This window comes from Accipiter gentilis, chromosome 11 (genome assembly GCF_929443795.1).
Source record: "Accipiter gentilis chromosome 11, bAccGen1.1, whole genome shotgun sequence".
Classification (NCBI taxonomy): Eukaryota; Metazoa; Chordata; class Aves; order Accipitriformes; family Accipitridae; genus Astur; species Astur gentilis.
Window position 1 is genome coordinate 5,179,322 of NC_064890.1, and position 12,650 is coordinate 5,191,971.

The 12,650-nt window shown below is 38.1% G+C and overlaps 1 protein-coding gene across 1 annotated transcript in view; it reads left to right on the forward strand.

Moving 5' to 3' along the window:
* TAF3 (TATA-box binding protein associated factor 3) overlaps window positions 1–12,650 on the forward strand; it is a 128,045-nt gene that overhangs the window by 7,725 nt on the left and 107,670 nt on the right. The window contains exon 2 of the mRNA XM_049813919.1: window positions 4,270–4,512. Within this exon, the coding sequence (XP_049669876.1) occupies window positions 4,270–4,512 (243 nt within the window). The remainder of the gene's footprint in view (window positions 1–4,269; window positions 4,513–12,650) is intronic.

The following is a 12,650-nucleotide window of genomic DNA, read 5'->3' on the forward strand; positions in this document are numbered from 1 at the left end:
CTAATAATTTCCTGGTTAAAATAAAATGTAAAAAAATGTCTTTTAGAGCAGATATGAGGGTGAATGCTGAGCTATTTATAATAGACTGCACATGTTGCATGGGTAGTGACTCATAATTTTTCTCAATGTATTTATTACAGAGCTGCAGTTGCTTCCTTTAGAAAACCTGGCATGAAACTAAAAGCTCCTCTGTTCTGTATTTACTCACTTGCTCAATTTTCACTGATTCATACGAAGTTTGGGCCAGGAAGGAGGAGGTGATGGGGGTGAGTTTGACAAAAGTAAATCAGCTATTCCTAAAACTGAATTTAAGGAAAGATAGTTTTTCCCTAGGCCCTGCCCACCCCCTTGCAGTTTCTTTGGGTGACATGAGCATTGGTTAGCTTGTTTGCTGGAGGGCTGGAGGAATTCTTGTGACTTTTGCAAAAATAACTAGGCTTTTGTAGCTTCTAAAAATGCCTTTTCCCTGCAAACTGAAAGCGCGCTTTTATTGTTTGAAGGGGAGTTAGTGCAGTTATCTGCAGGTGACGCTGAGCTGCAGGTTTGAGGGCTGCATAACTTTCCACCCGAATACTTGGCTCTGCATGGATTCTGTTTGCCCATAGTTTCGGTGCTGTACTTTTTTGGGGATCCATTTCTGTGTGCAGATTCCTCCTCTTCTGGTGTTTGTTCTCATGCCTAGGGAAGCTGAGAGTATCGTAACTGCACGGCCATTCCCACAGGTTTCTGGTGAGCTGTTTTGAGACCGAATGGTCTTAATTTTTTTCTGCTGTTTGCCGCAGCTGTATCAGTTTCGGAGCACAGTTCCCATTCAGGGAGACAGTACAACTTAAAAGCTCGTGAGAAAGATATTTTCTTAGTTCACTGTTTGCAGGGTAAAGGAGGAGAGTTGTAACTTGCTGGATGAACTACTCCCACCTCCTTCCATCTCTTTCCAGACCTGGACAACAGATATTCTTTGAAGTGTCGTGGTACAGGGAACAGCAAGAGGCTGGACACCAAAAGTTCCAAAGCTGTTTGTTGTCTGGCACTAACTTGCTGGGTGACATTGGATTAATTATTTCACTGGGAGGCTTCAGCATCTGAATTTTTAAACTGAGGATAGCACAAATATCTGAAGAATATTGAGACATGTTCAGTATGCACAAATTAATTTTTTTTTTTTGCATCATTTACTTACAGAAAAAAAGCCTAAGACTAAATGAAAGACCAGCAGAGAGTGTTACATGTTTGTCAGCATTCTTTTTCATGTGTCTGGCTTCTGCCATTTTAGTGAATTTTTATTAAACCAGAGAGAGAAGAGGAATGCTAAACTGTTCAAAAAAAGTATAAAGCCTTGATTTGATGAATCACCTGAAGTTACATTTAATGCATTTTTGTGCTGTGTATATTTTCAACTGATAACTGTATTTGATTTAAATACAGACACGAATACAGATCTGAAACTTTTTTTGTACACTTTTACCACTGAGGACACACTGTCTTAAAAAGAAGAGGTTAACTGATCGGTCCTTTCATCCCTCTGGCAGTTGCATGTTTAAAAATTTTTTTAGCTTTTAATCAATCTTATGACTTGGCATTGTCTCTTTGGAGGCAAATGTAAATGTCAAAGATATGGGAAAATTGAATCCTCTTCAGGGTTTTGGGGTTTTTTTGTTACCTTTTGAACCTGCTTTCTAACACACACAATTGTTTTTTGATATGGTTCCTTAAATACTTCCATGCTTCCCTTATGCTTAGTAGTTGCTTCTCTGCCATGTGTTTGTAATAAGCACTTGTAAGAAGAAGTCCTTTTTAGTACCTACCACTTGCTAATCACATCTGTACACATTTTTGGAAGTTAAAGAGATCACGTGCAGATCTAGCAAAAGACCTTTTCCTATTGCAGTGATAAACTGGACTAAACTTTTGCCCTGAGTACGTGACAGTGCTGGTGTCAAGAGGTGCACACCGAGCAAGGTACTCAAAACACCTCCACAGAGTGCCAGTAAAATGGGGCAGATGTTGTGGTGCATCTTGCAGTCCTGTGCCCCGGTTGTCCATCTGAGAAACCTATTGCAGCGTTTTCCCTGCCTGTACACTTGGTTTTTCTTTCAAGGGAAACTGGACACAAGCATGGTGTGTGTCCGTGCCTGTCGGTATGCTTTCCACGTCTAGGCAATGCACACCTGGGAATGAGTGCTCTGAGGCTCACCATGAATCCCCCTGTCCTGCAAACAGCACAGCCAGTGATTTCAGGAGTGCCTGGGGAATAAATATGCTGTACTTCTGGGCTTGTTGAAAACTTTTCCCCAAGTTTTTCTTTTTAACTGGCTGTCTGACTTGTATCTGTTAAGTCTTGACACCTTAGAAAATGGTTCAGTAAGTTCAAAGGTATCTTTGTAGTCTGAAAAAGAACTACAAGTGACAACACAAAATTTCTTAGCTATGTCAATTATCTAAATTTAATTTTTTAAGGATAAAACACTCTTCCGCCTGCCTAATAACTATAGAGGTCTCATAACTACTCCAGGGTGGTGATATCCTACTTTAATTATGTTTTTGTAAGTCTCCACATTTCTCTGTCCCTAGAGTCTGCAGGGGAAACTAGTGTTGCACTTGTACTAGATATTATACAAACACAAAATCCGAGATGGTTCCTGTTGTACGGAGTTCACGTTCTAAATACAGACGGACAAAAGAGGCAATAACTTGGTCTGATCTCCCTTTTAGCTGTGGAGAGAATTAAAACACAAGCGACTTGCCCAGAGTCACACAAGAGGCCAGTGTTACGGAGCTGAGAATCAAAACCATAATCTGAGTATTACCCTTATCTTCACCACAAGACTAAGAAGAGAAATTCTAGAACAAAATTCTTATTTTCTAAATGTACCTGCAGGCGTAAGTTGGCGGGGGGTTTGAATTCATCCAGTGATGTGAGAACCAGCCTGCTCGACTGCTTCGGCTTCAAGATAAACCAAGAAGAGATTAGGTTAAAGGACAAACAAAAGAGCATCCCCCCCGTTCTCCAAAGCTGGGGCTTCACAATAGCGTTTGTGTTCCTTCAATAAGCACAGGCTGGTTTTCCATAATTACTTTTTAAAGTAAATCACAGCTTATCATCATGTAGGGATGCAATATCTTCATAAGCCAACTATACAGATCTTCAATAATTCAGTATCATGTTATTGAATTAAAAAAAAACAAAAACAAAAAACCAAACAAACATGTTTGGGGTATAAGGCATCTTTTTTTTGTGTTATTGTTACTACAAAAGGTTAGGATGAGACTCAAAGTGGTGCCTTGGCTACCAAAGCCAGGTGTCCAGTTCTCCCTCTGGAAGCCTTCAGAGGAATTTCCCTCTGTCAGGTCAGGGAAACTGAGGCACATGGAGGACTTCTGTGCTGTATAGTTTAAATCTTTGAACCAAATTATATGTGTAGAACAAACTGCATCCTCACTTGGACTCTTTTCTTGAAGGTCATATCAAATAAAGATCCTGACTGCTTGGCCAGTGGTGTTTCACTATACTTTTTGTAAGGAAAAGAAGATTTTTGCTGTAGAGTCAAGCTTAAATTGCACCCCAGGAAATCAGCCCCTGAAGTTTACTATAAAATACTCGCTTCTCATCAGACCACTACTTAGTATTCCTGTGTTTCATCCGGGAGGTACATCTAACCAGTAGGTAAAGTGACTCATAGTTTATGAAGCCTGTAGATTTCATCTGGTGGAAAGATATTATGTGAAGTATTTTTGTTATCAAAAGATACATGAGATACCTTCTCTTTTTGTTACCCATAAACTACAGTTGGTTCAACAAAATTAAGTTGTTCCTTTTCTGGGTTGAAAAAAAATGTTTGGTCTGTTACATGCTGGTAAGGGGCACTTTCTGCATATTAAGGTCTTGTTTCATTCATTTGAATTTATGAAATTGAAAACTATTTTAAGTGGTGTTGCATGATGTTAATCGACTGTTGCCAGGTAAAGCTGCCTGTTTCTGCTCCCTAGGTTTTGCTTGATTTGCTTCTTGAGGTGCAGTTCTTTAATGGTATGAATAGAAACAAAGTGATATGGGTCGAAACAAAATGCTTTTAAATGAGAACATGTTCTTAGCCTGAAATGTCGTGTAGCCCGATGAACAGTAAACCTGGTAGAACTATGGGGCAGTAATCTCTGTTACAGGTGGTGAGCTGTGGTAGATTGAAATCTCTAAGAAGAGATCTGCGGGTTGATTTTTTTAAACTGGATTTTTGCAAAAACACTGTTCTTTTGTTGTTTTGTTTGTTACAGATGGCCGCACAGATCCAATTTTGGATGATGTAGGTGATGCCTTCAAGCTTATGGGGGTTAACCTGCATGAGCTAGAAGATTATATACACAATATTGAACCTGTCACTTTCGCACATCAAATCCCTTCGTTTCCTGTCAGCAAGAACAATGTCCTGCAGTTTCCCCAGCCGGGAAGTAAAGATGCGGAGGAAAGGAAGGAGTACATCCCTGATTACATGCCACCTATTGTCTCCTCTCAAGAAGGTGCGAAATTAATCCTTTGCTTTAAGTTTTGGTCCCTGTGTGTTTGCATATTTGTTTGCATCCTCAAGCAGTTTGAGTTGTGTTGCCCCATAGCAGTCGCTCAGAAAGGACCCACTGGGTGTTACACAAGCATGGTTTCAAAACAGATAGCAGTGCTGTGGCAAGTTTATTTTCCACTCTTTTACTTTCCTCCAAGATTAACTGGTGTCAAAATACACTGCATCAATACATGTTTCTATAATGCATTTAAATTTTAAGTTTTCAGATAATAATAGAAATTAATTCTTTACATTACCTTTTATGTGTTAGCCTCCCTCTTAGATATACTGCAAGAGTTTACATAATTTGGTAAAGGTAGAAGAAGGAAGGCTGGCGAGACTGGCACAGCATTCCCAGCTCCTGACAGCTCTTTCTTCTTCCTTTGAACAAATTAAAAAAAAAACAACAAAACAAAACCAGAAAAAAAAACCACACCAAAAAACCACCACCAACCAAAAAAAACTTCCAATTAAAATGAAGTCAGATTTAAAATAAGGAAGTAAGAGTCGGTTAGAGGCACAGTGGTTGCTTTTAATTCTCTTTGCTAATGTTGCTTGGGGTTTCATCATTACTGTTCCAACTCCTCTCCTTCCCTTTCTTGTGTAAAAGTCCGATGGAGGCAGGGGTTGAGGATCACTGTAACAGTGAAACCAACTATACAAATGCTACGAGCTGCAGTTAGCCTGAGAATTTTAACAGTGGCAGTGGAAAACGCAAAATCTTTTTTTCTATTTTCAGCTACATGAGACTTGATAGCTAATAAGATAAGCCTTTAAGAAACGCAACCTAGTCTAACGTACCCTTTGAATAGCAAACATCACACAACTATACTTTGTGGGGGAATAAACATATATAAGCTTGTGGACCAGGTACAAAAATCCCAGACAGAAGAACTTTATTTTCCAAGAGAGTGTTACAAACAGGTGCAATCCTCACAAGATACTTACTTAATTTATAATTTCCGTGGGGACAAAATGGATGTCATGTTCTGTTATGCATATTCGTCTTTTTTAAGAACTAAGGTCTCAAAGTCAGAGCATTGAAATATGTGTAAAAATTCTGCCCAGTGTAAAGATGAACATAACTGACGTCACCTTATTGGGTGAACAAAATTTGTTGCTGTGCTGCTACAAATGTTGCATGGTGCAGTTTTTCAATGATTTAGTAAGCTGTAGTAAGTGTAGGTTCAAGTCTTTCATACATCATGTTGAGCTAGATAGATGCAGTTACTATGTGCTCCAGTTAGACTAAGTGAAATTATAGTCAGTAACAGGTATCTGAAGTGTGAAGGGCTATCAGATACAATGATTTCAGTGTGTTCACAAAAAATAGGCTATTTCCAGTAACAGTGTGAGGACTTGCTCGTGCTGATGTATATTTCTCAGGGTCTGTAGACCTGACTTTTCTGGTTTCTTTAATTGCATAGAATACATAGTTATTTTATAGATCAATAGCATTTTAATGTCTCTTGCCTTAATATAACCCAGGAAGTGAAACTGCTGGGTTTCAGTGAAACTGCAGAAATATTTTATTGGATTGATAAGAAGGTACTAAAATCTCCCCTTTGTGAAGTTTGTTAAAAGGGTTATTTTAAAAATCTAAAAGTGAACTCTCTTAAACTAGGAAGAGACAAACAGAATGTAAATATCATATATGTAGACAACAAGAAAGAAGTAAAGAGGAAGATGTTGTTAAGTGAATAGGGATTTCGGCTACCCTGTTCTGACTGCTTTCTTGAAACATGTTAGGCTGATTTTTCAGGAGGTAAACAAACACCATTCTATCAGAGAAATCCAGCATCTTTGAAGTGTAACAAGTTACCCGGCAGTTTTGTGTTCTGGAGTTTGTTTGGGTTTTTTTTTACTTGGAAAATCATACTTTAAAATTATGCAAGAAAGATCAAATTCAACAAGGCTTAAAGCAGCTGCAGACAAATATCTGAACATGGGGAGTGAGAGATGAGAGTATTACAGACTCAGTCTGGCGATACATGACATAGAAAGAGAGGCTAAAAATTGAAATGGGGACAGTTGTGCGCTTTTTTTGTATGTAACTTTTTATACTCTTTCTCTTGCAAGTTAGATCCAGGAGTTAGATTTTAGCAGTCCTTATAAATAATGTATGAATCCTTTTAACACCCGAAGCAAGAAGATATTATTTCCAAAGTTGGATGAGAACCAGGAAAACTTCTAATGCCTAAAGCTAGTGTATCAGAAGACCTATAGACACAACTTCAAAAAAATGAATACAACATTTCTTTAAATGGAAATTTAAAGCAAGCATTAAATACAACTGCTGAATGCAGGTTTGTAATAGTTGATTTAAAATACTTACAGTTGAGGACATTTTAATTTTGAATTAAGTGTTTTCTGAAAATGCTCTTTGTAATTTTGTGCCCTGTGGGTTTTTTTAGAAGGGGTGAGGTGGATCAAGAAACTCTGTTGTATGTGTTCTGTTGTAATTCACTCCAAGTAAAATTTGGAAGAAAAACTTACTTTTGCAGATTAAAGGAATGCATCGTAAAAATACTGAAGAAGTGCAGAAGTTGTTTGAATAGTTTTCAGATCTTTATAGAGTAGAAAAAAAAAAGTGCTGCTACGAACATTGTGCAGTTCATAACATTTGAGTTGCTTTGAGTAGGCAATAAAGATAATTAGTCAGTAATGAAGGAAGGCTTCACGCATGTTACGATGTATAATGTAAATCTTTCAGTCACTTAAAGGAACTGTCACGAAGACTCGTTATGTCCCATTTTATATCGAAGCCTAGAGCGCAGCTCATGTTATGAATATTTATTTACTGATGTGATTCAGAAATTACTAGTGCTGATATATTTTAGCAATAACATAGCCATTACAGTCCAAGGGTATGAGCAGAACAAGATTTATTGGGAGAGGTAATATCTTTTAATTTTATCAGTTGATCTAATTAGATGTATCATGTCTGGTGACAAACTGACTTTGCAGGTAATTTTAGCTAGGTGCTTTAATAAGAAAAAGGGGGGGGATTTATTGTTCATTTGAAAAAAAAAAGAAAAGAAAAAAAAGAGCAGTGTTCAGTATGCACCATGACCAGTAGGTGTTGCTAACCTCCTTCTCAAAAGTCATCTGCACATGTAACTAACTTCTTATTTCCCCTTACTCTAGAACTAGTGCTGTTGTGTTCAGAGTATACAGTCTACCCAGCAGCTTGTGTGATGTCTTAGTTATCATTGCCAAAGACTTGATAAGAGCAAAAAGTCCTATCCAGCCTGAGAGGAGCTGTTTCCTTCATATGTACTCAACAGTAAGAAATGCTGAAACAGCTCTCCGAACAATTTCTGAAGTTGTTGGGGAAAAGGAGGAAGGCAAATAGGTTTTCAAGATCTGTAATTTGTGTCAGTTGGAAGTTCAGTTCAGTGGTACAAGTTTTGTTCCAAGAAAGCAGAAAATGTTTTCTTGCCTTAAATATGCCGTGCCTCACTCAGTTCAGTAACATGCACTAACTAAATGATCTGGTGCAGATTCCAAATGCTTGCACTGCGAGGATCTGCATATAAAAAATTATATGTTTTATAAAACAATCTGACTCAGTATTGCCATGGCAAATGTTGGGTTTTTAGCAGTATTTTTACAAAGGACACTGAAGGGATAATTCTATGCCAATGTATCATGATGTTCGCTGTCTGCCTAGTTTTAATTAGTCTCCTTTTTGTTTTTTGAGTTATTTTAGCGCTCTTGTCACTAAAATGTCATGGTAAACTTGAAAGATATATTAAAAAAGGAGAAAAAAATAAATTAGTTGCAAAACATGATGGTCATGCTTTATTTCTTGTGCTTTAATGTGAAAGAACATACATTTTGCAATAATACATCAACTTCATAGAATTTGTTGATTGCATTTGAAACAAAACAGTACTGTGCTGAAACTAGGCCAGTTGAGAAAGCGCAGATGCTTTTCCAGAGCTAATAATAATCATCACTGTTACATTTTGTGATAATGTTGAGAGCCCTGGGTCCTGATGCTTTAAGAACATGTCTCATTCTCCATAATTAAAACAAAGAAAAGCGAAATGTGAATCCTACACGTGCCATGGTAACCTTATTTTTAAGCTTCCTGGAATGAATTTCTACCTGCACTTGCTACCTCTTGTTATTACCTTGTTTTTAAATAATAATAATGATTTTAAAAAACCCAAACAATCAAAGAAAAAACAAGCCATGTTTTATGTCAACTGCTTTCTTTTTCTGACTTTTTGAAGTTACAGGTAGTCCCTCCCTGTTTCTCTGACTGGAAGACTCAAGCAAATATGTTGCTTGTGTGTATGCAATACTGTTCATAGTCTGTTATATTTGCATTAGACCCTCATTCCTCTCTCTCACTGTAGTTGTGCTGGGGTGCATCAGAAGGATATGAGGGAAAGGACATGAGAGTCTCTTCCCAGTAGTTGAGATTTTTTGTGGGGAGAGGGGAAGCTTTTAAGGAGTCAAACTTCCTCCTCAATTCTTGCTTCATCTTTTTTTTGTCTTCTGCTTCATACCACTTCACTCCCACTTCATAGAGGTTCAGCTCCTTTTCCTTAAAGATGATCTGGAAACAAATGTAATTTTTACCGGGCATTAAGTTTTGTGGTCTTTCTTTCCTTATAATGTGTGTTCAAGCCCTGACATTGTACTTCTGATCATTGAGTCAGGACCAGTTCTTGGCACAGCATACAAATTTGGATTTATTTGTAGCCTTTTCTGTCAGAGCATTTTATTTCCCTGGCAGATCAAAGCACAGAATCGTTGATCTTTTTACAGTCCTGCCTTTTCCCCTCTTTGCTGTTGATGTGATGTTAGGACCTGTTACCCACCAAAACCTGATGTCTGCAGCCACCTGGAAGCGTGGCGACGCAGCTGTCAAATTATGCATAATCTCAGAACATCTCTAGTTTTTTTGTACAGTGTTAGTTGCTAAAAATCACATTTGAATTGATGAGAATAGAGGGGTGGGGGGTGGTGAAGCAAGGTGCTAATCAAAATAACATGATTTTTGCATCTGATATCTAGGGTCTACTGGTGCTAGAATTGTAATTGTATAAAGCATTAAGCATCACAGTGGTATAAAGCATTAGTGTCTAGCTCCAGTGGCTAGATATATCAGATTTTAAAATTGTCACTGGCCCCTCAGTCTAGCAGTGCTTTCTTTGGCCTTGGTCCAGAACTGGATGTAGCAAGTCTTGGATCTCAGACCAGCGTCATTTCAGTCTCTGGTTTCCTCAAGGGTTAAACAAAGCCAATACCTCTTTCTAAATTAGCACGTGATGGTCTTTAAAAAGGATACTGGGATATCGGCTTTGCCATTTTGACAACAGAGGTCTCGCTGTTGCCGTTTTTAAGCCTTTCTGCCTTTCTCCAGATCTAGTTTAATCTCACAGACTAACTCTTCTTCACTCTAACAGCTGCACCAATGATCTTTTCAACAGAGCTTTTCCAATATACTTGGTTAGGAAACCACCACCCATCAACAAACAGGTACTGTGTAGTCAACCAGTTTGAAGAGTTAAACCCCTGCCAGACTGTGAACACTTTGCTCCTGGCTGCTAACCGTGCCTGGTTGCTGAGTACTTGCAAGCATCCTTTAGCCGTCCGTGCAGTATGCTGAGTGTTAGACGCTGATTGCTTTTGTGCGAATGAGTCTTCACGTATGCATCAGCCTAGCAAGGAAGAAGCAACAAGAGAAACAGACAAAATGAGAAAGGCAGCCAAGCTTGAGATGCAGACAGAAGAAAGGCATTGGGAAAGAGCCAATAGGAGAGGCAGGTTTCAAAGAAAAAGGAAAATATGAGACAGGAACAAAAAAAGTGTACAGAAAATGTGCCTGGGTTAAATCTTGCCATTAGACAGAAAAATAACTCTTTTATAGAAGGCATGCTGATAAAGCTGTAATTGGGAAGACAACTGTATCTTTACCTTTTCTTGAGAAGTTGTATCATAATCGAAAGCATAATTTCCAGTGAAATACTGCAAGAAAGGATTTAATGATGAAGATTTTTTTAAAAAAGCTTAAAATGTGAAGCTAAATAGACTTTCACTGAAGAGCTTCATTTAATTTACAGCACTTGGGGGAAAAAAAAAAATCAATGTAATAAGTGCCATAGTAAAACTTTATCCATGGCAGAAACCAAATCACATAGCTGGGATCCATAGACTATGGAGGCAGAGGCATACACTGTTTATATTCTGTAGGAGACTAGTACCTAACTTCTCCTAATCATTCATGTCTTTGGAAAAAAAAAAGCCTCTTGCTATTTTTATAAGAAGCATAGTGGCAGCTGGAAGTGGGGAATGGAGGAAATGGATTAAAAGTGTTTGCATTAGTTATGGGAGAGAGCTTGTGACGGGTTTTCATGTTTTTGTTTGTTGGGGTCTTTTAAGTCTTGTGTCCTTCAGAACAAATAGACCAGCTGGAACCTGGCTGTACCTGAATAAGCAATCAGAAAATACATTTTATACAGATGCTGACTCCAGTTTTTTAAAAAGTAATAGCGAGGAGTTGGTATTACTAACTATAAAAATTCAGCATTGTGAAAATGTATTTCTTTAGCTTCTTTAGCTATCTAGGTTTATTCGCTGCATATAGCAAATGAAATGAAGTTAATGTGACTTTTCTTCAAGGGGATATCATCCTTTTAAAACCTTCCCACAAAGATTTTTCTGTTTTTTCAGACCTGTTTAGATAACTTACAAGTTGTTAGTGATTCTTAAGGATTCAAAATAAAAATGGCACAATGCAGAAGTTGACTCATAAAAGCCAGCCTTTTGCAGTAAATTATTTACATTGAATTGGAATGAAAGTCATGGATTCTTTCACTGCATTGTGATGTGCAAATTGCAATTTTGGCTATAATAAAACCAGAGGAGAAAATGGGACTTTATGATAAAAGGATTGTATTGTCTTCTGTATTTAGAATAGAAATGCTGTCATGATTTTAATTTCCTACTGATCCTTTTTCAGCAAAACTTTTGTCACTTGTCTTGACTCGTCATGTCAGATCAGTTTTTTCCCTTTTCTGACAATGTATGACTTTGTTTAGCGCCTGTGTGGCTTCCTGCACTGTCTACTGCTACGATACTTGAGGATTTTATTTCATCTGGATCATCAGACACCTTTGTGCCTTTGAAAGCATAAGTTTCAAATTAGGTTATCGTCTGATAGCTGTGTGTTACTGTTCTCAAGTGTTTCAGACTTTCCCTTACTGCACTGAGTATTTTTGGTGACTCTAGGGGAGAGGGTGGGAAATGGAAAGTCTAGCCACCACTTAAAGCAGGATAAAAGAGAAGCACAACTGGCCTATTTTAAGGGCTGACCTTGTAACTTTATTATTTTTCAGTGCTTTTGCCTCATGTAGGAGCTTTTCCTATTTTTCTTATCAACAAATGCTTTTATTTTTTTCTCTTTGACTTTTGCCACCGGGGATGCTTTGACTTAATAAAAACATTAAGGATTACTAACAATTCCTGGTATTTGAAAAGCAAATAAAAATTATTTTAGCTACTGGGAGCAAAACCACAAATTTGATTGTTACCCCCCCATGCAGGAATTTGTGCCATACTTTCTGAGAAATGGCTCGTAACCCAAGCAAGCCTTCATGTTGTACTGTATTTGAGAGACTCGTTTGTGAAGGACTTGGAAGTAGAACATGCTGGTTGAGACCTCGTATGCATATCTGATTTTGAGACGTGGACTTAAGTTTCTCCAGCAATGCCAGCATCCTCCTGCTGCTGATTAACAGCTGTGGCGTGTACGTGGACACAGGGAAGGATCCACGCCTGGACCTCAGGAGTCAGCACTCCAAGTAGTTGTTCTGAGTAACACTACTGTCCAGAGAAGAATTACTTGCAGAATAACTTTTTTTCAGTTAAAACACTTTTGAAGTGTCTGAAAGATTTCTTCCCTCCTGTGAAAAAATCCATGCTTGGAGCTGTTTAGGAACACACATTGCATGGTGTTTACATGCACATTTTCAGATTTAGCTGAGTCTAACCTCGATCTTAGCATCAGAACAAGCTGTTGTCTACACAAAGATCACTAGTGGATTACGGGACCCGTATCTCTCTTGCATTAATCAGGTGAAT